Source organism: Euwallacea fornicatus, chromosome 10, assembly GCF_040115645.1.
Source record: "Euwallacea fornicatus isolate EFF26 chromosome 10, ASM4011564v1, whole genome shotgun sequence".
In the NCBI taxonomy this organism is placed as follows: Eukaryota; Metazoa; Arthropoda; class Insecta; order Coleoptera; family Curculionidae; genus Euwallacea; species Euwallacea fornicatus.
Window position 1 is genome coordinate 3,487,596 of NC_089550.1, and position 26,807 is coordinate 3,514,402.

The 26,807-nt window shown below is 36.5% G+C and overlaps 1 protein-coding gene across 2 annotated transcripts in view; it reads right to left on the minus strand.

The window, feature by feature from the left end:
* The window catches only part of LOC136341543 (nephrin-like), a 151,880-nt gene that overhangs the window by 25,528 nt on the left and 99,545 nt on the right, over nucleotides 1-26,807 (minus strand). For both annotated transcript variants that reach the window (XM_066286658.1, XM_066286659.1), the window contains exons 3-4: nucleotides 17,327-17,468; nucleotides 2,201-2,406 (exon numbers count right to left, since the gene is read on the minus strand). In XM_066286658.1, coding sequence (XP_066142755.1) covers nucleotides 2,201-2,406; nucleotides 17,327-17,468 — 348 coding nt within the window. The remainder of the gene's footprint in view (nucleotides 1-2,200; nucleotides 2,407-17,326; nucleotides 17,469-26,807) is intronic.

Genomic DNA, 26,807 nt, shown 5'->3' on the forward strand with positions numbered 1-26,807 from the left:
AAGTGAAGGAGAGACGAGATAATTTAGAAGCATTGAAGAGAATATAACTTGAAGGAGATACGCAAGGTGCCCGTTTTTGGAACTCGACCATGGTATTCTCGAACACTGCGGGAGGTAGATTATATTAGGGCAACGTTTTTCGCTTTAATGCTCAAGTATGATATTTTTTAAGATTGGAAAAATCCGAACTACTCCTTGTAGAACTTTAATCCCTATAAGTCCCCATAAATTTAGTCGACTTGCTGTAATGGTTACCGAGATGCTTCAGCTCGATAACCGGGCACCCTCTATATCCATTTGAAGAGGCCCCAATCAAAACATATTACAGGAGAGATTTGTCACCTGAATTAAACCTCCGAAAATTTGGGTTTGTTGGTTTCCTTCTCGATTTGGAATTCATTCAATTTGGTTAAGGACATGAGCTCTTTTGGCTGAAAGTTCGTTCAATTATTTCTTAAAGATTCTGCGCCAGGAAACTCAAGATCAATCGCGTTATTAAGAAGCGAAATATTAAAAAAAGAGAAATCAATGATCCCTCTTTGGATCTCGTTCAAGGTCTCTCTGTGCCTCCTTTGTCCCCGTTTGAGGCCTCCAATCCAAAGCTGGATTGACGTTAATAAAACTTCCTGCGAATCTTGAGGTGGAATAAAAAATAATTGAGTGACTAACCGACTCTTCAGCCGCCTAAGTTATTAGGAATAAAGGCGGAAAAAGTCATTTTTCCGACATCCTTTTGGCGCAGGTAATGGGGCCTCGAGGACTCGCCAAACCGAATTAGGAACTCAAATAATTAGCGACTCTTGTTTGCATGGAAATTTTTCTCTTTGCCCGAGATTGGGACAACTAAAGTAAGCCAAACTAAGTTAATTATTCATTAAAACCCCCGTAATAATAACTGTGGGGTGAAACTAGATCGAGCACGTTAATTCATAACGAAGTGCGGCGGTAGTAAAAACAAAAGCATTTAATTATGCTTCGTGTCGTACTGTCGTAAAAATATTATTTATTCTTATTTTATAGGTGAAATATTAACATGCAATTGCACGTTCCTTGGTCTAAAAAGATGATAAGGCTTGCCAATGGCCGCTCATTGCGTGGCGTCATACCAATGTTGAGCAAAGCTCAATTATTTGCAACTTTTGTAGCATTTGCATGCGTGTGCATTGTTCAACGTCACCATGCTAATCGGGCAAGGTGCACCCAGGAAATTTACCCGAATATATTATCAAAAATTCTCCCGGACGTAACTCCAGTTCCAAACTAAGTTTGGCGCGCAACTCTGGAAGTTTGGACAAATTTAGTTCCCAGCACGACGGAGCACAATAATTTCATTGTGATATTGCGTCGAACATTTTATCCGGAAGTTGGTACACATTTAAATATTATATTTTCCATGTATTGCCCCTTATTCAGCTTTACATATCGGGAAATTCACGACCAAAAAACAGAAAAATTTGGACCGTGGGCAATAAAGCTGCGCATTTAACTTTTAATAGTAAAAGAAACTTTTTTGACATGCTACGGTCAAAAATCTAAAGACGAAGCAATTTGCATGGCCCATTTTAAAAATACCAAAGGACACGCGGCAGAAAGAAAATTATAATAACGCCGGACATAAAATTGGCTGTAAAACGAATTAATTCCATGACTTTTTACAGAATATTATTCCATGATATACGGTAAGCTGTCCACTCCCTCTCCCTCTTTTGCGCGGGACCATTACACAGGGTGCCTCAGAAACGCTGACACAACCAGGGCCATTCAAATTTATTCCCAATTTACATAATTTAAAAAAATACTTTGGCGCCCTCTAGAATGAAAACAAGCAACTTGTTTTAAGGAAAGCTTAGCTCAATCGCTCTGCTTTTTATTCTCTCGCACCCGTTACTCGTGTGTAGCATTATTTTGGAGACGCCCTGTATAAGATCCTCCCTCTTATCACTTTGACCGCGGCTTCACTCGCACAGTTCGGAGACCCATCATATGAAACTGCTTGTTTCTGCAAGGAGCAGTGTTAGAGAAAGTTGAGTTTAAAACTCCTATAATATATAATGTAGTTTCACGCACTTACGATACCATAAACCTCGCCTACGGCTCGGACTACAAACTTTCGCTGTTGCGGGAAACTTCCATTCTATACTTGTTATGGGATATACTTACCGTACTTAACGCAAAACTAAAACAAACAAACTGAACTTACCCATAACATTCAACCTGACCCTCAAATTCTTAGTCGGCGACTTGGAATAATCAATCCTGCATCGATACTCCCCTTCATCCTCTTCAACCACATTATCGATGCTCAAAGTGGAAGGTTCCGAGATCATCATGTAAAACCCCCTTGACTGTATCACCTTATCCTTCCAATGTTTGGGTTTGGCCTTGTAAGGGTCGCGAACGTCATAACTGCAAGGAAAAAGGGCGTGATTCAATGTGAATGTTTTCTGGGCCGGAAAGTCATCAATTCTCGCCGCAAAAGCTCATATTACCGTACCAATCTTAAGCTTTATGTATACTGCATTCATTTATTTCGCATAATGGCGGCGCACCGGATAAATTAAATTCGAAACGGCGAAAATGGGTTTAGAAACCACTTTGCTAACCGTTCGGTGATTTGATTTTGAAAGAGTCTTTTCGCAATGGGTTTTGTTCCACGGTAATTGGTTAAAGCGAGTGTAATGGAGGGTGGTCAGGTAGTGTTTGTTTTGACATTAGGGGAGGTTAGAGCTATTTGTTAACTGAAAAAAAGTAGGAGTTGAGGACGACGTAATAATTATTTATCCCTTAAGACTGAAGGAAGATCTTGCCCGTAACCGATGTTTGAATTTTTATTTGACCAACGGCAAAAACTTTTCGGCCCGAGAGGCGTACAACATTTCGTTTCCGCCATGGAAACTACTTATATTTTACTTCAGGTCAAATCAGGTTCAAACAGTCGCGATCCATTTATGCATAGAAAGTTTCCTGTATGGTAAGGTATATAAGGCGTTCGAGAATAAATTTAGGATAGAATAAAGTTCTAAAACTTGAAAATCACATAACTCACAAAAATTCGCGTCCGAAATTGACCGATAATAAACTGATGAAATATTTGAATAAATCGACTGTTTTCCCCTGTCCGACATACAATTATACAATAAAAAATTACCACTTCAGTTTAGCAAAGCAAATCCGAGCGCAAGCACGGATTTTTCATAAAATTTTAAGCTTTGCAATTGACAGTTATCCAATCACGAGGCCACAGTGACGGGCGTTTATATGTAAAATAAGCAGATCATTCGGATAAACAAAATTCCCAAAAACTTTTTCAATTTGAAACGTATAGCAGACTTGAGCTCGAAACTATCAAATAAATATTTTAGCAGTCCATTTTATAGTCCTCCTTTCAACTGTATTTTCAAAAGTCGTTGAACAGAACTCCCCTTACCCCTCCCCCTAACGGACGCGTAGAACGTTAAAAAATAAAATTGCAAAGACTGAAAATGGCTTGGAAATCTGATAGGGTTCATTTAGCCGAGATTAAGCTCAAACGTAGAAGTATATAAGAAAAATTCAATTTTATTGACAAAATACTGATATCTTTCTCCACTAAGACCATACAACAGAGCCCAAATCTACTTGAAACTGAGGTTTTGTCTGACACAAAGAAATATTTCTAAGAATCCCCAGTTTACGTCCTTCGAAAGCATTCCTGGCACGGACACTTCAATAAACACTCACGTTTAATCTCAGTTTCAGACTTTGCGAAACACCGAAAGTAGAATAGCGCATTCCTAGCTCGGAATCCAATAAAATCAAAGATATATCGAAGTTGAGAAAAGTAATAAACGGTATAAAATTAATATAAAGTTGAAAAAGTTGCTGCCGGATACGAATCGATTTTGCGACCATTTTCTTTAGAAAAGGCTTTTTAAAGTTTCGCTGCGTTCCGTGTTTTCTTCAAGCTGGATGTTGATAGTCGCTTTGTCGCAGCTGAAATGAGATAACTCTTAAGGAAATTTCGCTAAGAACAATATTGTTCTGTAGACTTTGTTCTAATTAAAAGCCGTATTCTTGGAAAAGCACTTTTGAAAAATAAAAATTAAGGAAAAACTTCTCTCTTGCGTATTGATCAAAAAACTCCGTCCAACTTGTTATTAATTTAGCATCGGTTTATTAGTTCCTGCAGTCCTGATGTTGAACAACTTTTTTATTCGATTCTCGACAAGGACGTCTCGATTTTATTTCTCTGGACGAACGAAAAGTCTCGTCCTTAACAAGTCGGATTAAATTATTCAATGATCGTTCGTCAATTCCTTTACAAACTTTTACGATAGTTATTTTCCTTTGGCGGTTAACCAACTGCACTGGCTGGCATTCGGAATTTTTTACTCTTTCACCCGGAAATTGCTCAAAAGACTTTTTAATTAATTCCAGCAATACGGCTCTGAATGCCGGTACAAGACAATGAAGACGCTCTAGCCTTGATCTACTAATGAGCCCCATTTTTTTCTAGAGAAAAAACTCAATAAAACACGTCGGGGGTAATTGATGTCCGGGCGTTCCTTCCTGCAAATGAAACATCCCCCTTCCAGCTAAAAATTGAGGGCAGATTTTGCGCTTTTAGAAGTGGATTCAATTTCCGAATCAAGAGCCCCTCAGAGCATAAACTCTATTCAACTCTAATACTCACGGAGCAGGTCTATTGCAATAGTTTTTTAATATTACGCCGTAAGAGCTCCGACGGGAATAATATTGCAGGTGGAGAAAAGCCTAAGGTGCAATCCTGGAGACCATAGTATAGTACAAAATATGGGACTTTTCTTTTCGGGACATAACTCCTGCAAGGGAACTGATATAATTTGCCGCAAAGTGCAAATCCCGAGGGATCGATTTTCATCAGACCCGAATTTGGTTACAAGGAGATTGTCAAGTTTCAACAAGCAAGAAAGTAATTGGCCGTTTTGTGGGTTATAAGAAAACTTGTGAAAAAAATGTTCTTAATAGTTTCATTCACCTGTCGAATCACTGGAAAATCGCAGCGGTAATTTGCACCAGTGCAACTATTGCGATAATTTTCCTTGACGCTCTAACAATAATGCAACAAACTGAAATATTTGAATCTTTCGGGCCTGTTCCTAGAAAATGGGCGCAATTAAAGTATCTTTTCAAATGCAATTCGTACTACCTAAATGACTATAACTTTTGACTACTTGATACTCATGCAACTAAGGAAAGCACTTGTGCAGTGCGTGCACTGCTTGCCCTCGTGATTTATTTCAACTCAATTTGCATTCATATAAACTTCCCTAAAAATTAAGGTAAATTTTCGTTGCAGTCGTTATATTACCAATCAAGACACTTCTGGTATTTCATTGTTACACCGAACCCATCCCTGCCCAATTACAGCGGTATTTTGTGCCAATGCAAGTGCCAGAAATAATATAAAAGTGGGACAAAAATTATCGATAATTTTTGGGAATGTTGCTCGGTCCAAAAATGAAAAAGGCACGCTTTCTAAGAGAATTCCAGAGTTAAGAACTCCAGTTTTGAGTTTCTGAAGATGTGAAAACAGTCTTTAAGTTTGTACTCGTTGATTCTTGAACTGAAAAAACTGAAAAACTCGTGTTTCCATTCTCAGTAATGGAAGACATAAATTCCAAGCATATTTTGATCTATTTCCACGTGCTCCCCACAAATCCGTTGAAGACCAACTTAGATACTAACTTGCATGCTTAGTAAAATCTAAAGCTGCAATAAATTTTCAGGACCAAGATACCTTGCATTCCAAACAGAGCAAAGTTACAATTCGCATATTTCTTGCATATCGTCTAAATATGTTCATGCATAATGCTGTTTGTTGCTCTCACCTGTTATCAAATAAACAAATTCGGAACTTGCCGAAAGACGGCACTAAAGTTGTGCGCTGCGCCAGGAAATGAAAGTCCTATTTTATAATCCGTACAGACGAGAAGCCAGTCTTTCAAATTGTTATTAAAATGAAACAAGACAAATGAACGCTCGCAAAATCCGTTCTAATAAAGATTGCTTTTAATCAGAATTAATTCAGAATAATTTGCCAGACTTCAGAATTAGCCTTTGTATCGATCGCGTTCCCAACTTTTAGCGCTAGACGAAATGGAACTTCTAAGTTTGCAGTCAATGAGTTCGAGACTTTAATTGCAACTAAATTGATAATAACAGTCAACGTTAATCAGCCCGAAGCTCGGCTAATTTGATGTAATTTAAATTGATGAAATCTTGCCTGTGTTGTTGAAGCTGCGCTGGAATTTGCTACAAGAGTATTATGATCCATCGCAACTAAGACAAGGTCTTTCATAAAACTTTTCAGCGAAAAGCTTCTAATATCACTTAATAACTTTTAAAGCTCTTAAAAGATGTGGCGAGTAAATAAAACCATCATCTTCCACTACTCAAACCTTACGAGTTCCAAAGAAATACGGGAACTAAGTAAATTCCTATTAAGGAAGCTCCTGAGCTCAAGAGCGAATGGAAGAATATGCTCCATTTTACCAGGAAAGGGATGTTTCAATTGCAGGAAAAGGAGGAAGGAACATCAATTACAGGGCGTATTTTATTGGCCTTCGGATTGGAGATTCTTTCAAAAAAATTGTGTTCATTAAAGGGACATTGCCTCCAGATAAATTGAGGTTATGTTCGGGGAAACTTTCAAAGATCCTTACATGCTGAGTGAGAAACAACGAAAATCAAGAGCAAACAAAAAATTCATGAAAGAAATTATTTTGCAAGGGAGCGGATGGGCAACAAAACAAAAAAATCTCCTCGAAAGAGGGCTAAAACCTCAAAACGTAAAGGAACAAGTAGTAGCATAATGCTCAAAACTGTGGAAATTGGTAGAGGCTCAGGGAAACGAAGTGCTTCATTAATTTTGATAGAGATTGAAATTTCGTAGTGTTCGAGTTTGAAAAAAAAACAAAAACACGTCGGTTTTGGCCTAAAATTGTTTAAACTTGGTACAAATTCGGAGAAACGAGGTATGTCCCTGGTATTCATGAATACTGACAGTTCATAAATATTAATTCTATGTGAAAAAATTAGGCTCCCATCAAAAGGGTTTAAAAGAGTTAAACTTCCAGGGAAAAAGTTCTAGTGGTAACTGTATAACACATAAAGTCTTATCAGCCAGCATGGTACTGGGACAATCAAGGTTGTACCGAGAAGGGAATGAGAAATTCATAAAATTAAATTTGTCTATTATAAAACACGATTATCGTATCACATTTGAAAAATTAGTTAAACCAAGTACTCGAAAAGTAACACAGAGAGGTATTCAATTGAGAAATAGATTGAAGAAGTATAAGTAGACGAAATGCTTTCTAAAAATGATTGTATCTAGAAATAAAGGGATACGATACGGGGATTACTTACTTACGTGACTTTTACCCCTAGATCGGCCCCTGTTTTGGCGTAATCTTTATAGCAAAAATCCAGTCCACGAAACGAAATTTTAGAAAGAAACTAATCTGTCGAGAAGACAACAGCTCTTTTAATGGTCAATGCTGGCCCCGGAGTTCCCCCAGAGGATTAAGCTTGTCCTCCACCAACATTCCCTAATCCTGGAAGACAGATCTGACGCCGCCGCAATCTATTATCAAGCTTAATGAATTACTCGTAGAATGATCGCGCAGTAATTTAGTTGCTAGAGAACGTGCTTTAGCATGTTGCGACGTGAATGTAATTGCAAATTTTCTTTTCTCTATATTAGAAGAGATTCGCCACATCAGAGATCCGAATTCACTTTCGGCTCATAACGGTCGGTGGCCTAGACAAAAGAATTCGTTATATCGGTTTAAGGGCTGGAAGCCCAAACGGAATATTCCCTCTGGGAAATCTCCTGGCAAACGGCTAATCTGGGAGGATGCTGTATGGATCCACTATAAAATTATCTGCGGTGTTGTTTAGTCAATCAGCGTTCGAGACGTGATGGGGGTTTTAATCTTCAACCTCAATTTAAAGCGTTCCAGGGGCGGAGATTGCGGTTTTATTCTGACCACGGTAATATGGAAGCTAATGAAGAGAGAGTACGGTGAACTTTGCATGAGTTTCGTGATATGTTGCGAATTGTTCTCAGTCGTTTAGGGATCCAAAAGTAATCATTTTAACGGGGCTTAATTAGTTTTGGTAATGGTGGTTAGGAAATGTCTGACGCTTAAACCACCATAAAAGAGAATTTACAAAAACGTAAAAGATTCTCTAGATGAGGAAAAACAACATGAAAAACACTTGGAAAGACTCTCTTACCAGAATTTAATAGAAGCTATAAGGAACAGAATATTGAAGAACCAATATTCGACGACAGAAAATGTCATAAAGAAGCATATTCGATCTAAGAGTGAATCTTGGCGAGGCTATAACTGACGTGAGTGACTACCTAAAATAAGCAATATCCGATTTCAAAAATAATCTTGAGAGAGTAATAAGCACCGCAATATGTGATCATAAAAATAGCGGTATCTAACGAAAGGAAGCTTTTGTGAGAAGCTTTCAGAAAGAAAATCTAGAAGAACACGTACATCATGAGAAAACCTTGAGAAAACGTTACCTATCTTGAGGAATACTCTGGATGAAGCGAAAACAAATATGAATAAGGAAAGATCTGGGATGCGGTATTGAAGGAGAAATAAATGCCTTGAAAAAATAATGAGTGTACCAAAAACCTCCCCCCGCGGGAGGTTCACTTTTAAAGTAGTAATTACAGATGAGTAGAACTAACCTAAAGACGTAACATTGGACTTTATAGAAAATATTAGTAAAGGTCATCATAAAAAGGCAACATTAAGCTTGAGAGTAATTGATGAAGAAGCTATATTCTGTACAAATCACCATCAGTAAGAAGCAGTAGGATAATATTGAAGACGCAATGTTCGAAAACTTGATAGAACTATAACTGCCATGAACTTGGCAAAAGTTTGAATTTTTATTCACTCTTGATGGTAATTACAAATGTTAATTTCTTTCCCAAAAAGGCCACGAATGTGATATGTTACATAACTTTCGTTATATCTAACGTATAGTTAATGCTATTGAAGCTAGCTGCTTCGTGAGTATCGGAAATAGTGACATCTTTCAGTATTATCCATTAGAGCAACGAAACAACACCAGTTTACAATAAAGTTTCAAGTTACTTCGAACGGCTCATTCTTTTGTCTGAGATGTCGAAGACTTCAACCTATATAACTTAAGGACAAAATATCGAGGTACTCATAATAACACCATAAATAATTTGATCATATTGTTAGGGCATAATTTTTTTATATATTTCTTTCAGAAAAAACTGAAAATATTTTTCTCCAAAATGGATAATTCGAAGGGACGCTTCCCTCTATTTAAACTTTAAACGAAAATTGACAATTTCCATCAAATCCGAAATCTCGATTCGACTTTCAGCTTCCAGACCGCGACGCCCTTTGGGACCAATTATCGTTTGTGCGAGCCAATTTCGCGGCAACGTCAATAATAATGGAAAGTTGATTGTGTTTTATAACAAAAAACACTGGCAAACATAAAGCCCGCAATGCCAGACAGAAGTTTCGCTATCTGGAAACAATACAATGTCTGTAAGGGATGCTAAACTATGTAAATCCTGAACATTTGCATAATATTCCTTTAGTGGCGAACTGTTTGGACCTGTTTTTCCGTCTGTATTCAACAGCATAAATTGCGGTCTAATGTTCCTTCCCTGTGGCCTAATTTAACTAGGAGCAAGTGATTTAGGTTGGATGATGATAAGAGTTTTGGTTTTTATGTGAAAGTTCTAATATAGCAAGCCTTAGATCGAGTTTCGGTGTTATACAGAAAAGCGTAGTGCCAGGACCACAATACTTATGGCAAACATTAGAAAAGTTCTGAATCAAATTGTGTTAGTCTCTTTTATACTCAGTTACAATTTTGTGCTACAATGTTTCTATAAAAGATGTTCAGCAAAGCTTCAAGATGAAATTAATGGTTATGAAGTGGAGCGTTCTAAAACTCGGCACGTTATGATTTTTCAATTAAAAATCCGGAAAAACGGAAAGGGAGAAAAGGAGTTCATAAAACACCTAAGGGAGTAACGAATGTTATCCGGGGGATTATCCCGGACCTAATCATCGACGGATTAAGATGAAGATTAAAAGCAATCTTTATTAAAGCAAAGTTTCGCGGGGATTTCGAGGTTTCATTTATCTTATTTAATTCCATTTATACTTCTGCGAGGACAAAAGGCATTTTTTTCAATTGGATCCAGTCCTCTGGCGATCATTAATTCCGTCTAAATACCCTTCACGGGCCGCAAAAAACAACTTTCCATGTATGTCCCTCCTTAAGCGTGTAATGCAGGCCTGGAATCAGATAAAGCCGAGTACCGAATGTACAAAAACCAACTAAATTTATATTCTGAATGTCACACGCACTAACGTATTCAATTTCAAGTCATGGAAGTTCCATTAATCATAAATGTAAACTTTTGGTAAAAAGATCGTTCCGAAATACGGCGAACCGATTCTTAAATCACTGTTTAGTTGTTGGAACTTTGGCTCAAAGTTCTCGGGGCGGAGTTTAAATTATATTTACCATGTCGGTATGGAGGAAAATTTAAATTAAATGGTGATGAAGTCGACTTTTCTATTTCCTAATGGGAATTGTTCGACATATTATGAAGACGAGGGTTTGCTGTAGGTAGAAGTGCACTTACCTTATTGTAGCTGAATAATAATGCTGTCTGATAATGTGATAACGATAAAAAAAAACAAGCTGGAGGTCGTCCTATCTTTTCGGCCTTTGGGTTACGATCGACATATGAAGAAACAAAAAGCAATTCCAAATTTCAAAAATCTCTTTAGGAATGAGATTAACAGGAGGCGAAGAAAGCTAAAAAAATAGCTGACTCGAAAATCTTAAAGCCGCAGCGATAGCTGACTTAAGAGAAAGGGAGAGAGAGGAAGTTTAGAAAAAGCAATAATAAATTTCAAGAAATATTTAAATGTAACGTCGAAGCAATTTATAAAAGTGGAAAGAGACTTCAGAAAAATGGGTGATAACACAAAAATATTTAACGCATGTCAGATAAACTGTGAACCAACGTGTGAGGAAATTACTTTTGACTAAACAATAACCGTTATGCAGTATTACGCCGGTTCCTCGTCTGTAGCTTATTCGAAATTCTCTTACAGGTCGGATTTTGCTACTTAATATCTTCGGAAAATGACTTTTTCGAGATTCCTTATGTTTCAAGGATAAATTTTGAATATGAAGACGGAGGCGGTATGGGATAGAAGGAAAATGTAACTTGTTAATGGTGATCAAATTGGACAAAACTTATTGGATACTTAACGAATTTGTAACACTAATATTTTGCAGACCCAGATTGACCATTTCAATTTGAACTCTTTCAAAACCAAATAAACGCGTATTGGATCCGTTCGAAACATGTTTTTGGACCCCTCGGAGAGTGGTTCAGGATAAGCCGTAGTAATTCGATCAAGACCCGAAAAGATATATAAAAGTCGGGCCTGCATCTGAGTGTCCGGCAATAAGGCAACAAAAAATGTGCCATTTGTAGCCGAATCGGGCCGGTGGCGTTCGTTCGAATCAATTCAAAACTTCCATTCGGAAAAGTTTCCTTAATGCCACACATAAACGGGGACCGGCTGCAGAAGGGAGCAATAAGACACACTCGGCAGCCGGCCATAATAACCCGTTATGGAATCCGAAGACGTTCTTGTGCGGGAAGATATTATAAACCGGCAAATAAACAATTCGCCATTAGTCAAGCCTGGAAGCCGAACGCTGCCCATAACTGCGAAATTATTCGGCTCTATTTCTCTTTCTGGAACAGCCACCGGCATTAGTCGGTAATTTATCCCTGGATTTGTTGCAATTAACAATCCAGCCCTGGAGATGGTGCCGCTGTCGCGGTTTCTTCTCCTTTTCTTGCGGTTTTTAGCCCTGACGAGTTTCAAACTAATTGCCACTTTGGTTAATTCTCTTTCAACACCCTAATCATTAGAGTAATGAGAAATCTTTTACCCCCTATTTCCCCTCTTCAAATATCTCTGCACCGGGAATATGGAAACATTCACTGATCTGAAGTCACTCGCAATAAGCAATCGCTTTTCAATTTGCGAATTTAAATGGTCACGCATAATTAAATTCGGCAAGGTCCACTAATTGAACTACTAAATTGCGAATTTAATAAAATGGCAGGCGTGGTTCATAATTAAATCGTTTAATTCAAATTATTGTCCATGATAATGGCACATGTCTATTTGAATTAAATAGTCTCAAAGTACGTACTTTGGGGAGTTAACCCCGGGATTCACGTGGCGAGCTAAAATGTTATGTTTAGAAACTGTTCAACAATTATTGTCAAATGTAACGAGGTATTGTAATTACTTATAAGACCAGCTATAACATGAATAATAAAGTCTAAAATAAGGCTACAAGGCATTATGGTAATAAACGGTTCCATTTATACATGCAAAAATGTAAACGGGAGGCAAACATGCCATTCCTTCTATAGACATCTGTTATAGTTCCTAGGAATCTATTTTTAATACCTTTTTGAATACACGAGTGTTTTCCAATCATTTTTGACTGTTATCTTTTGAATTACTTGGTCGCAGTCTGCATATGGACCTGGACGTATTTGAAATTCCAGAATTTTTTACACTGAACTCCGATAACTACCTAAAATAAGCAGTAAATCCAGGCGAACCTCTATAAAAAATTTGGGTGCTTCACAGTTAAAAGTTCCACAGGATGCTGAATACTTCTGTTTAAAATCTCCTCAACGATGAATCAAGTAAAACACTTTGTATATCCATTAAGCCACCATGCATTATCCATCTACCGCCTCAAAGAAAGTTGAGGATAAACATATTTGCAAACCATTCTTTTTTATGGAATTTTTGCCGCATTCATGTTTTATGCGAAGTTTTATTCAGTTTCAGAGCATGCTCCTGAAACGTCGTGTTTCTCGTGCCCCTAAGAGAGCCCGTTTTTCAGCAATCCTTTAATCATCGAGGAAAACATAAAATAGGAAATTTTAGTTTATTTTAGTGTTAACTGATTGTAATTCTGAGCCTGGCAGTCACACAGTACTCTGCTTGAAAGCAAACACTTTTCGCTCGCTTTCGGTAGATGCATAACTTCATTAAGAAAATGCAAATACACCTCGAGGATTTCCACCTGGCAGCACACTAATCCGACCACACAACGGAATCTTTATGTACACGAAACAGGGTCCTTACTTTTCGTTACTAATAAGCCCCGAAAGATTACCCACAAGGTTTCCCCATTATTCCTGATGGGGCTGTTATAACGTAATTCTAAAAATAAAGCTCCGCGTTTCCGGAAGTATTACAAAGCTGATTAGATTTTTTCCTGTTTCTTTTTGTTCGCAGGTGAAAAATGGACCCGAGGAAACGGGGTCGAGTTTCTAAAGCGGTTTTCGCTCTCGGATTGGATCATTAACAGAAACTTCAATGATCAGTAGTTTAAACTCTATTTCTAGGGAATGTAGCTATCGACAAATCATCCATAAGAAAAAATCGCTGCCGCTTTTTTCAGATAAGCTGTAACATGTGAATCTAAACCCGGAACAAAACCCCAACAAAGACTGTTAATGAATCTTTTCGTATGTCGCTCAGTTTGATTCATGATTACACCACTAGAGCGAAAAAAATTACGGCCATTTTCACATCGCGGAGACGTGAAGTGCATCCGATATTTAATATAAATGCAAATCGTGAGAGCTCGTCTGTAATGGCAAAAGCGGTATCCCGTGCAGTTAAGAGACACTATTATTGTATCTTGGCATTTTAATAAAATAACCGACATGGCTCTACATAGCTCTTTAGTTTGGTTTAATTTTGTGTTATGGGACCATCTGAAGCGTTAGTACTGCTTCCAGTATTATAAGAACCTCGTTTCATTTGCCTTCAAATGGCTGGAATTGTTTGGGTGCAAGGAAATGGTTTTCGAATTTCACGAACTACTTAGTAAGACGTATGAATTTTAGATAAAGGATGAGTGGTTCACTCTAATGTTGGGCATTTTGTTTATCTGGCTAAAATGACGCATCTTCAATGAATGTCTTTGCAGTGAAAGACTTAAATATTAAAAAGGAAAATGCATCAAGCAGGATCTAAATTTGGTTTTCTAAACCAATTTCCGAAACTACTGTGTCGTGTACAAATCCATTGCTCCGCATGTTCTTTTAAAGAAGAAAAAAATCTGTGCTACACCTTTAGTTTCCGGATTGAATGATTGTCAATTTTTCACCAGACCACTTCAACAGCAATCGGAAAACAAACAGAAAACAGACAGGAAATATCCCTGTACGTAAAGTTTTGTCTTAAGATTTTTTCGAAAGTACGGAACGCTCCTGAAGTAGCAAATTTGAAGAGCAAAGAATTCCACAAGTAAAATTCCCCTAGAAAAATTCCACCTAAACAAATATTTTCATATTATTGTCCGCCCGAAAGGCTGCAAATAAACCAGCAAAAAGTGACACAACACACATATAAAAACTTTGATAATTTATACTCGCCCTTCTCACTTTTCCCCCCAGAGAGCCCTATTAATCACATTTATTTTAACATAAACTTTCTGAAGATGTCGTCGGTCGCTAGGAAACTGGGAACTGGTGTTTGAGTAACTGTTTAGCGACTAAAACTCCAACAAGAACTTTTCCAAGAAAGTGGAGTTTTCATAATATTTAAACAGCAACTGAATTGTGAAATTTGAATAATATTAAAAAATCTATAACAAGGTTAATTGCCCCGAAACTTAAATTAAAGTTTCGTTAGTAGTAAAACTTGAACCGGTGTGAAATTCCGGGCTAAATTATCTTTTTACCGAAAAATCATTAAAAGTTTGCCCGTGTGGGTGGCTTATTGTGGCAAGGAATCCAGCAGCTTATTAAAGGAGGGCACCAAGTTGCTTTACACCGCCGTTGCCTGCCCTGCGGGTAATTAATTACCAAACTTAGATTAGCACTTTATTTAATAAAAGCTTAATTTTTCCCAAAGCAAAATGCGGCAACCTCTAAGAAGTCTGAATAAACCTCCATATTCGCGCTCTCACAATAATCCCGGCAAATCTCCTCGAATTATTTTCTCTAAGGATATTGAAACCGCCCCGATTTCAAATCTATTATTACAGGTCGTCCATTATGCAACGACAATGCTTCCAGGAGAGCGAATATTTTGAGGCTGATCCAGGAAATCCCGATGCATTTTGCCTCTGAGATGAATTTCCCGATGTTAAAAGTGGGTTTTGAGGCGAAACCAACTTGACGAAAGGGTGGCTCAATTCTTATGGGAATATTTCTCAATTTCGAGTTTAAAGCCTACGAAAGAATTCAGTGAGAAGTATCTAACTTCCCCACGTAAATAAGCGGTGGAAGCTGTAAGTCTATAGGTGAGGTTAAAATATGCATGAGTGAATAACATATAGAAGCGTGGATTATGAATTCTCTAAGAACAGAGTATCCAGAATGCATAAAAGGAAATATTTGTACGTTCTAAATACTGCGAAAACCTTTAAGAGCAATGCAGTGCCTTGAATATAAAACAGAAAAACTCCCAACCCTCATCTGCTTCTATTATGTTTCAACATCAGCTCTTATAATACAATAATGCTTTCCACAACGGTATATCACGCGGCGTAATTGATTCAGATCTTCGTTTCATTTAGAGAAAAACTGTTAGTTTAATTGGGTAGGGAACAGAGATACAAACATCAAATTTTCTAGATAACATAACTAGACAATCATTTGCTTGTGAAAGAACAGAATTTAAATTAATCCAGGATGCGTCCGTGTTTTTCACTTTGAACTAGAGTTTTCTATTCTATCTCAAATATAACAAATCAGTTGAATTGAACGAGAAAAGTAAGTATGAAAAATAAGAGTAAATTTGAATTTATAAACTCCATCCTCATCGGCTTTTATAATATTTTAACCTGAAGGCTAATTATAAAATAATGCATTCCTCTACCGTGCTTCTGTGAAATAAAAAAAATGTTAGTTAATAAACTGTCTGAAACAGAGGCATGACACTCGGGCTTTTAAGATGAATTAAATCAAATTATTTTAATTTTTCGGAACGCATAATTGCTTGAATGGAGCAATAGTATGTAGATTTTTTTTTACGTGCTAGAAAGTACCAGTTTAAATAACTAAAAAATGGTATAACATTGATTTAAATTTCAAAATATTGTTAAAACCGTTTAAAATATTGACGGAGAGTGTTTTTTGTACACTACTGCATTCGTAGAAAATGCATTCAGATATTGTATTTTACATGAAATGATCTTCCTATGCCGTTTGAATTCCCGGCATGAAAAGCAGAATTATTTTAATTTTATAAATATCATCAAATCAACTTAAGCTACTGAATATGAATATTCAGTATTAAGTATTATCGCGGTTGTGTAATAATGGGTTCCGGCACAACGTTTTACATTCAATAAACTTTTTTTAGCTATTGTATGCAGGAGAATTATCAGTTAAATTACCTAATAGCAAAAACGTATCATCCGGATTTTTAAATTTTGACGAAATCGGTTGATTTCAGTGAGTTTTTTGATTTGACCTTCGTGTTGTGATTGACCGGACTGCACCTGAATTTCCCATATTAGTGCATATGAAAACAATATGTTCGCGGTGCGTTTTATGCGTGTTTTCAAATAATTTTAAATCTATTGCTCATCGAGGAAATTTTCCTACTAATTTTTTTTTAACAGAAAATCTATAAATTTTATCAAATTTAGAACCCATACATTCCGCTACTATAGTTTATGCGGGACAATAGTTTTAGTTTTTTTTTGTATCCATGAAAATTGAGATTTGAACAAATGCAAACAAAGGATAAAACTTTTATTAACAAATAATTATATGAATATTTTAATTAATAAAACCGCTCAACCCTCGTCTGTTTGTACACACTTTTAACCCAATTGCGCTGTACAAATTAATCTGCAAATTAATTATTTTTCCGACTATTTTGAAATTTAAAAAGGCATTCCCGACACACATCTAACCAACTATTTCCCAAGAAGATTTGTTCGCATTTTTTCCCTTTATGATTGTATTACTTACTTCATATTCATTGTGCCTTCTTTTGCATAAATGTTAAAAATTCCAAGTTGAAACTATTACCCAGAGGAAATAAATCTTTTATTCAATTAGTAAGCCTCCCCTAAAATTAATGTAATCATGTTCATCTTTCCTTGCAAATTCTTCTGACCTACTTCAACCATATTTTGCGATTACATCTCTATCTTTCACATATAAACTCAAAGTTTCCATCCTTGTGCTTACCTGTATATCGGTGTGTGTTCGTCCTTATACCACACAACTAACTCCACACTGTCGTTTGGCATTGAAGAGGTCAGGTCGCAGGGGAGCAATGCAGTTCCCCCCACGAGGGCCAAAGTGCTCAGCGTGGCCCCAGTCGTCGCCCCTGCAAAAGGAGGACGATAATAAACGGATGTAAACAACTAGGGATGAGATGCTTTTTCTGTTTGGTACGTTTATGTGTGGCAACAAAGGTATGCTATTTAAACATATGATTTTATGAGACGCTAATATGGCAAATATGAGGATAAAGAAAAGCCTCCGTGTGTTTTTTTATGATTAACTAATAAATACGTGTCGCATTTGTACTTAACAATTTTTCATGAAAAAGGTTCAATATTTTATGTTTTCCAGAAAAATTTAAAATTAGTAGTTTTCCTGGAATTAAAATATAAACGAATTTAACGTAAAAATGTTCAAATTTAACTACTTTTTTTCTTTGCACAATGTCACCTATGTTTTCTCAAAAACGATATGTGCGTAGGGTGAACAGACGAAGGATGTAAAAATTCAAATATTTTTAAATATGAATTTTATTTTACTAAATAATTTATTTCGTTCACATCTGCAAAAGTTTCTCGTTTTTTTAATTGGAAATATCCAAGACTAAATTATTTTAACGCTGACAAAAACCTGTTGACCGTGTAATAATATTTTTGCCAACAAATCGCAATTTTATAACCGCTTTGTCAGCATAGAGCTAAATTGTTGGCCTTTTTCGCGATACTGCAATATTTAGTAGACGATAAAAGCTATGACGCTGCGTGCTGCATATTGCATGCAACGATATTAGTTTTCAGTTTTAGGCAAACAACGCTTTTTGTGTGCTTAAAAAAAAAGCTCAGACTTGAAACGTGTCGAAAACTCATTCGGACTTCGAGCAAATGGACCAATCAGGAACAATTCCGGTTTCGCAGTTAATTGATGACCGGACCTTTCCGCCCGGAATAATTTGAGTGGATTGAAGTGAGGAGCCTCAATTTTAGTAATTATTATAACAAAGCCCTTTCAATTATGCCTACTGCGATCAGCTTATTCCAATGCTCTCGACTTTACAATTCGTGTAAGCACCATTATACATTTGGGAGATCAGAATTTAGCCGTCCAAGCACGAAAACGTCTAATCCCGCATCTAATCCAGATTACTAAATATTTTAGAGTACAGAATTTGGGGACAGAGGCTAGAGAATACCCCCAGAGATCCATGTTATATTCAAGAGAAGGCCATTATAACATTATACTCGTAAATGAATGTATTTCAGTGGAACTGGCGTTAATGTAACATTTTAATTACTTAGAAAGGTGGGCCGCAGGATTCGATAAGTTGAGGAATTTTAATGTATGCCATTAGGTTTTAAGATCAAAAAACCTACTTATTAATTCGTTTCGCCACAAAGGGAATCGGGCATAGAAATACTGGATCTAAAGGTAATTTGTTTAAGTGAAATTAAACTCCCGGTGTTAACGTAAAACACGGTGTACTAACAGACATTGAAATACGATGTGCAAACATCCTAATGAATTCCAAACAACGGCGCCAAAGGCATCCAATTCACTTTTGTTATTCTATAGGAGCGGAACAATGCATTTTAATTAAATAAGGCGAATCGATAAACAGTTATTGACAATCGTCCTTTGAATAATGAACTTAGAGTTTGGCACAAAGACAGTAATATCGAAGAATTGACACAAGCACTGTGAGAACCTGAATAGCATATTTCAAGGGTTGCAAAAGCCATGATAAATTTTGGGGGAAAATTATGGAAATACAAATTCGGATCAAAATTGAGTCTGGATATTTAAAATCACGTTTGAAATATCCAACGAAATGGTGAATTTAGGAATCCGAGAAAATGTAATTTCATCACCATTACACAGTTGACACTCCCCGTTCTATGTGGATGAAAGAAACTTTCGGGAAACTATATGTCGCTCGCTCATTAATGGAGAATCTGTAATACATAGGAAACCTTGAGATTATCAGTCCGACAAATGAGGCAAATTAGAAAAAAACGTTTCCTATATATTTCAAATACCTTTCGACGTTTTAAAACGCATAAAGCAACGGTGAGTTTAAAAATTTGAGATAAAAGTTCAGCAGTGTTTGTGGAAATCAATAGATTTATGTTTTGCTCGGATAATTTAGGTTATTCTAAGTTTCTTAATGGAGACTTCGAAACATATATCGAATTTACGAATTTTAAAATCTGAGAAGAAATGTCTTGCCATATTTCAACGAATCCTTCTCGTGCCACAAACAGCCTGACGATTTATGAAAATTCTATTAATTTTTTGTGGTTTAATATCAATATTTACAAATTCGCAATTTCAGAACCATATAAATTAAGAAATACCCAAAACTTTGATATGCTCTCTACGTTCCGTTGCAACGCTCTGATGGAACCAAAAACGTTTTTCCTGCAGCCAACTAGTGTATATTTTATGATAAAATGTATGTCGCACATAGCAATATTGTGCGCTATTTGGCTGCAACTGCATATTGTATGAGTCAGTGTCCTACTTTCTGGGCAGCATCACATTCAGACCACGAAAAGAAGATTCAAAATTAGTCAGCTTTCTTTTAGGACAACATTCAGGTAAAAACTTCAGCTTTATATTCAGAAATTGAAACTGTGGATTGGGCAACAAATTTCCTCCGCAAATGGGGGCATAAATTTTATTGTGCCAAATCCACGTGCATTAGGACTAACCTGACCTAGAAATATGCCTCAAGTTCGTATTCTAAGCGGGACGCTGGGTCGATAAACATGAACGTATTTTTCTTTTATTAGGAATGCCAGCACTTCGTTATACTTCGCAGTTTATTTTCCCAGTTTTCCGTATTCGTGGAGAAGTTATTTTAAATAGATACCCATCGAATAAGATGGTGGGAATGCGATATACTATTTATTGAACAAATTTTGAATCCTAAATTTTTAATAAAAATTCAAGGGTCACCACTTCGAGAAAAATTCCTAGCAGAAGTTGGTTTTAGTGAACTTATTGAAAATAGGAAAAACACCTCGTTAGAGCCGTCAACGGAAACAAAGTCATAAGCTTCGCGTGTCCGATTAGCGTGTCACTGTTTGTCTAGTCCAGAGCAGTTTTATGAAAACTGGCACATTTATGGTCATGGCGACATATTAATTGTCATTACATCGCGGTCAGGCCTTGCCGTGTTCCTATCAATAATACAAAATAACCACTAGTACGAATAAATCACTTCAAACCGCCCCTAATACCATTAGAGTAGCACGATATTAGAGGGACTCTTTTGTTTCATCCACATTAGAGGCCAAACCTTGAGAAATAATCCTCTTTGTGTACGTGTAAAATGGCAAAATAATTAGCGCAGAAGTATACCATAGTTATATTGTTAAAAGGGCGTGTAATTATCTGTTATTATGTTTCCGCGCAGCAACGAGAAAGGTTTGTAGCGAAGATTAAGCGAAGGGCTTTATTTTATGGCAGCAGCGAGACCTTCTAGTTTGAGATTTGCAATTTTTGGGCAGTCGGCTTGCAGTGCTAATTTTTCTTGACGGCTTTTGAGGACTTTGAGGAAAGGAATTTTAAATCTGGCAAATCGCTTTTTTCATTTTATATCTTCAGAAAATACTCTCGGCCAAATCATTCAAATTTACCGATAATTTTTTTCGCTATAAATTATTATTGGCAATTTATAAAGAAATTTATTAATTACTGGGCACTTACCAATGGCTGTGATAGCTGCATCTATTTTTCTCTTTTGATGCGAAACATCTGAATAAATGGATCCAGAAAGTTTCACTTAATTTGTGACTTCTTAAACAGCCACCGCAAGTAATGCTCTTTGCACTCAATCAAAACCGCTCCCAAAACCGCCCTAATTACGAAGATTCAGAAGCGTGTGCATATTGAAATCAGAAATTGGCTTAATTTGGGTGAAAAACTCATTAATGGGAATTACGTTCAGTCTAAATAGCAAACGAGCGGGTTTAGTATGAATTATTTAAACCCAAATACGGTTAATTAATAGACTTTCAGCGAAGCTTTAGAGCAAATCGCTCGAATATGCAACAGCTCATTTTTCATTTTGCTTTAGCTGCATTGGCTAAGAGCGGACTCTATTTGCGAATAAATATCGATTACGGGGCTATTTAGAGTCGGGTATTGCACAAGGAAAGAGTTTGAGCAAAAGAGATGTTTTTGGGGAGGGCGCGGGAACTTCCCCAATCTTACACGTCAGCTGTATACGCGATAAATCCAATGTTCCGTCTTTATTGTCCATGATTCCCTTGGTAGTATATCCCTGGACCCTTTACGTGACTTTATTTTCGAATGTGAGAGCCTAATTATGGTTTTAGTCGAGACTGAACTTAAGTATTAATTCGAAACGCGTGATTCTCACTTCCCCTTCCGAATGATTTATTTCAATCTCGAGTTCCGGTTTAATTTAAATTACGTGTAACGGAGCGTGGTACGAACACTGGAAAGGTGTCTCGGTGGCAAAATTACTGTACTTTGTTGCGACCGCAGAGACACTATTTTAAACCTTTGTCTCATCGAATGCTCCGGAGGATTCAACCATTAACATCTACATTTCGTCGTATATTCGGGCAGGAGGTGTTATTGCACGAGATACGACGGGGATTTAAGCAATCAGTTTCTTTTCAGCCAAATTAGGAAATTCCAGTCCTAAATCTAGCTAGACAGTTAGTAAATTGGAATTGTAAACCGATTTTAAATTGGGTCGTTACGCTCTACCGCAAACCACCTCATCTTTTCATCAGATTATTTATTACAGATTATTTATTATATATTCGATACATTCTCGCATTTGTGGCAGATTCGAAAATATTTCAAACTGAAAAATTTTGCAGTCTGAATGCACAAAAGTTTCGATCTCCACAGATGGTAGAATGAGATTGACGTCTCAATTCAGACAACTCATTTACAATTCACGAAAAATAGAGAACTAAAGCAACAGTAGAGCTTCCATCTAGAATTCTAATATCAATTAATGGGTCTCCATGGGCCTAAACGTGCCGCTTTTAATAAAACTCGTCGTCTCGACAAGTCGACACGCGATCTCGACATGCAAATGGATAGGTCCTAAAAAAAAAATATCGTTACAAATCGACACGCTAAATTGTGATTTCTATAATCAATTTCTAAGCCTTAAGGGCCCTAAAATGAACAGAATTGTGCTATTTTAATTCAAAGTGTTTAACTTACGCAGTTGCACGCAACGTTTCTATGTGGTATGTGTATAATAAATTGAATTAGCGATAGACACTTTTCTTACTGGATTTTTTGCGCTCTTAAACTATGGTTTTGCTATTCTGTCAAACAGGGATTTTTCGCTATAAACTAATTAGTTACAACTGCAGCGTTCCGAAAACTATTTCCTGCTAAATAATCGAATCTTCTCCGTGGATTTATCTAGAGTACGAAACTGTGAATTATCCGTTTCATATCTGGGGACATTGATGTATTATTCGTCGCAAAATAAATTTGATATCCCCCAAAATTAAGCTGCGCTCTAACTCTATCACGACTCCAATCTATTTATTGCGAAATTTTATTAATAACCGTTATTTATTAGATATTTAGCTTACCTGGAATATTAAATATTCTATGCGTACAGCATTCATTTTAAAGTATGGTCTATGGCAATAATTATATAGTAAACTTCAGTCACGGTCAGGCAATGAAATAACCAAAACAACAGTCGACTAATGAGTCGATCCCGGAGGTATAAAATTCGAAGCTTGTAAACAATGCAAGCAAATCGATATTTATCACCGTCCTCCATGTTGGTCACGCGAAATTGCAATCTTTTTTAATGAAAATGGGGAGCCTTGTGATAAGGAGCCATTATGGCTTTATGTGCTGCAAAATTTAAAAATGTCAAAATTACACGTCTGGCTGTTTGAAATATTGTTGCATTCGCAACACGGATAAACTAAATTTGTAACAATCAAAATTATCTTCCAAGGGGGTTCGTTTTTCTGCAGAACGCGGGAAAATTAATGTTTTCATTCCACTGTTCAGCATAAAGCCTATTTAATTATTTCATCAAAAAATTGTTAAGCAGAAGTTAGTACTAGAGCGAGCGTAAGGATAAGAAACCCTTTTCCATATAATTAATGATATTCGCGTTTCAACACTCCGTAATAATAAATGGTCCACCTTAATTAGACTATTAATCTAAGAATGAATTAAACTGGCTTGATATTTAAGAAAAGCACAAAAGAGAAATGATCTCGCATTTTTGAAACGGTCCCTTTTAATTTTCTCTTAGTCTTTCGTCGGAACTACCGCCTAGAGGAGAAAATCTAGTACTTTTCATTGCAAAAATGCACACAAAGATGTTCGTGAGGGTGACCAGTTGACGTGGCAGCTTGCTGCGAGTCCGATTACCAGCAAAAACCTGAAGAAAAAAAAATTTCGGATCATATGGAAATCAATCAACGACAGGTCGATGTTAGGATTTTTCTGACTATCCACAGTTAAAATATTTCTCTCCGAAAAGGCTCAATTAATATTTGGAAGCCTACACTCAACTCATTCGCTGAAAATTATTCATAGACTGAAACTTTCACAGAACTTATCGTCAAAGATGAATTTAATATCTAAATTTAGATTTTCCTGAATTTTCCATTACAGTTGAAATGAGATTATTTGTGTTAGAACCCAGCAACCCATGTACTAAACAAGTCGGACACAAGACTGTCAGGTAACAATGAAGAAGAGGTCGAACTGACTGGGATCGATTTACATAATAGAACTGCACAGATACTGCATTTATACATCTAATACTATGAAAATCAATAACCACAATTCGGAAATTACCTATCCAACGTATAAACGAAGCAACCGTACACCGGTTGTTTAGTAGAGTGTGCTCTGTAACAAGTAGCGGCAAAACCGATCTCCGTACTGCGACGTCATATATCATTCTGGATGATTAAACAATATGGCGCCATAACTCTGGAAATTTGCTGCCACTTTAGCACCTACACCACGCCAGGATAGCGTGTGCAGTAAATATGCATTTCGGCTTCAAAAGTTGTTTTTGATGTATTAAGAGTAATCGCTCCATTACTTTTAATGGCGTTTGATGTTAATTCTGGGCCAATTAAAATGCCGTGACGGACCTGAAGGTTCAGGGCGAGCATTAGAGGCAATAACCGTAAAAGAGCCTGGGTTTGTGGTCGGCATAAAAGTGCGGTACGTCTAATAAAACTAAACCCGGTGATAATGCAGCTTCGATTGAACGGGGAATTACACTTTTTACGAGCGTATCTCGAAATCCCCCACGCTTTATGTCAGAAAAATGTGCTTCCAGGTTACGCGCCAAATCCCGAGCCCATGCTGGTGGGACTGAATCAGAAGGAGATCGATTCGTTGCTAAAACATCCACTGCTTTCAGCAACGGCTAAACCGCATTACCCTGGTTTAATGGATTGCAAAATTACGCAAACATAATATTTTCAAAGATAATGGACCGTGTACTTAACCCTCCGGGAAATTTGTTGTCGTAAAAGTGGCATTAGTTTCCGGAAGAGTTTTATTAGGGAATGATTTTCCTTTTTTGGGAATGGCATTTTTGTACCTCTAGAGCCACTCTCACTACCACAATTTGAGGCTAGTCTGGCTAAACATAAATTTACTTCTTGCAATGCTCTATTATTTTTATTGACATGAAACTTTAATAGAATGATGTGAAGCTATAAAACTCCTGTCCTCGATCGTTTTAAAATCATAATTGAATTTAGCATCATTCCCTCTGATTGAGGACAGGAGTTTTGTAACTATAAGATATAATTTTCTGGTTGCGATTGCGATTTGTATTAGTCTCCGTTAGAATGGCGGTTTTCTTTTACCAGGAATATCATTTTTGGACCTTCACAATAACCCTCTGTATTGCGGTTTACATCCATTGTGGCTCATATAAATTTTCCTTCAATAATGCTTTGTTATTCTTCCAAGGCTCCCTGCCCTAATATCTTTAAAATCATATTTTAATCTAACAGATCGATTCAAATTCGAAGTTTTGCAACTTTCAATTTCAAGTTATTTTTTAAAGTTACACGAACGTTTTCCATTTAGCAAAAACGTTTTAAAATATATGCACCTGTTTCTATTTATATTTACATCAGATTCACTTATCATTTCTTTTTATTCCTAAAATTTTTATTATCGTCAGTGCGTTAAATGAAATGCATCAATTTTCTAGTTTTTACAGTATTTGCTCAGTATCCCGGAGCAACCAATTTGGTAATTTAAAAGCTGTTAATAAATTCTAAACTAATTTATTTCAACTAAGAACATCTCAAAAATTCGCTGCGTAAACACCTTTTTGTGAAAGTGTTACTTGCTTGAAAAATCGTTTTAATTGCTATTAACAATAAACAAAATTGTTGCCAACCAATGTTTTATTAGTATAATTTAACGGAAAACATTATGCATTTCCCGTTATTCTTGCCCGATCGTTTGACCAAATATTTAATGTCCAACTTGTAAATTGCGATTGTAAATAGGCCTGTCATTATTGGGAGTGTCATTAACACGTTCTGATATTTATGGTGGGTGGTTTTACCATGATTACTGTAATTAACGGTTTTATTTGAGTATTGTGTACTTTTGTACACCTGGTTAATTATAATAAGTCTACAAATTGCTGCAAAAAGAAAACTTAGCAAGTTACCACACATGTTTAGACATGTTACCGAATAAAAATACTCACCTGAAGGAACTTTAAAAATAAATAAACCAAAATTTATGAGAGTAAGAAGGCAAATGAAACTTAGAGTTGTTTATCAATTTCATTTATCCTTTAGTGCTGAGAAACATCTCTATAGTGAATAAGATGGATTAAAAGTATACATTTACTGCCTTTATATTATTTGGCATTCAAGAAAGGCCCACAAAAAAATAGAAAGACCAAAAAATCACTTGGAATAGTATAGTTCTTTCGTAGCAGGGTCATGACTTCTCGCGTTCAATTCTACATAAATTTCATTTCCAGGTTACTTTCCAGACATTAATACTTAGCACGAAAATTTTCAGTATTTATTCAAAAATCTCAACGTTTCTCTCTAAAAAAACTGAGCTAACCCGACCGTAATAAACTTCACACATCTCCCGTAAGATTAGGTCTCATTACTCCATAATTTAGTAACTCCATCCATCTGTAAATCCATTTAGGGCTATTGAAGGCTAATATAAAATTTCACTAATTTACCCTACTACCCTGAACTGAAACTAACTTGAACTAACCAACAACCGCTCACAACAGATAACTTTTAAATCAAGTAAGTTTATGTTAAAGTTGCTCAGGAACCCCTAACTCTCCTAAATATCCGCCTGCATTTACAAACTTCAAGGTACAATGTTTTAACTGGAACTCCAACAGGATACTAAAACCTAATTCAGTACCACTTACCAGACACTGTACAGT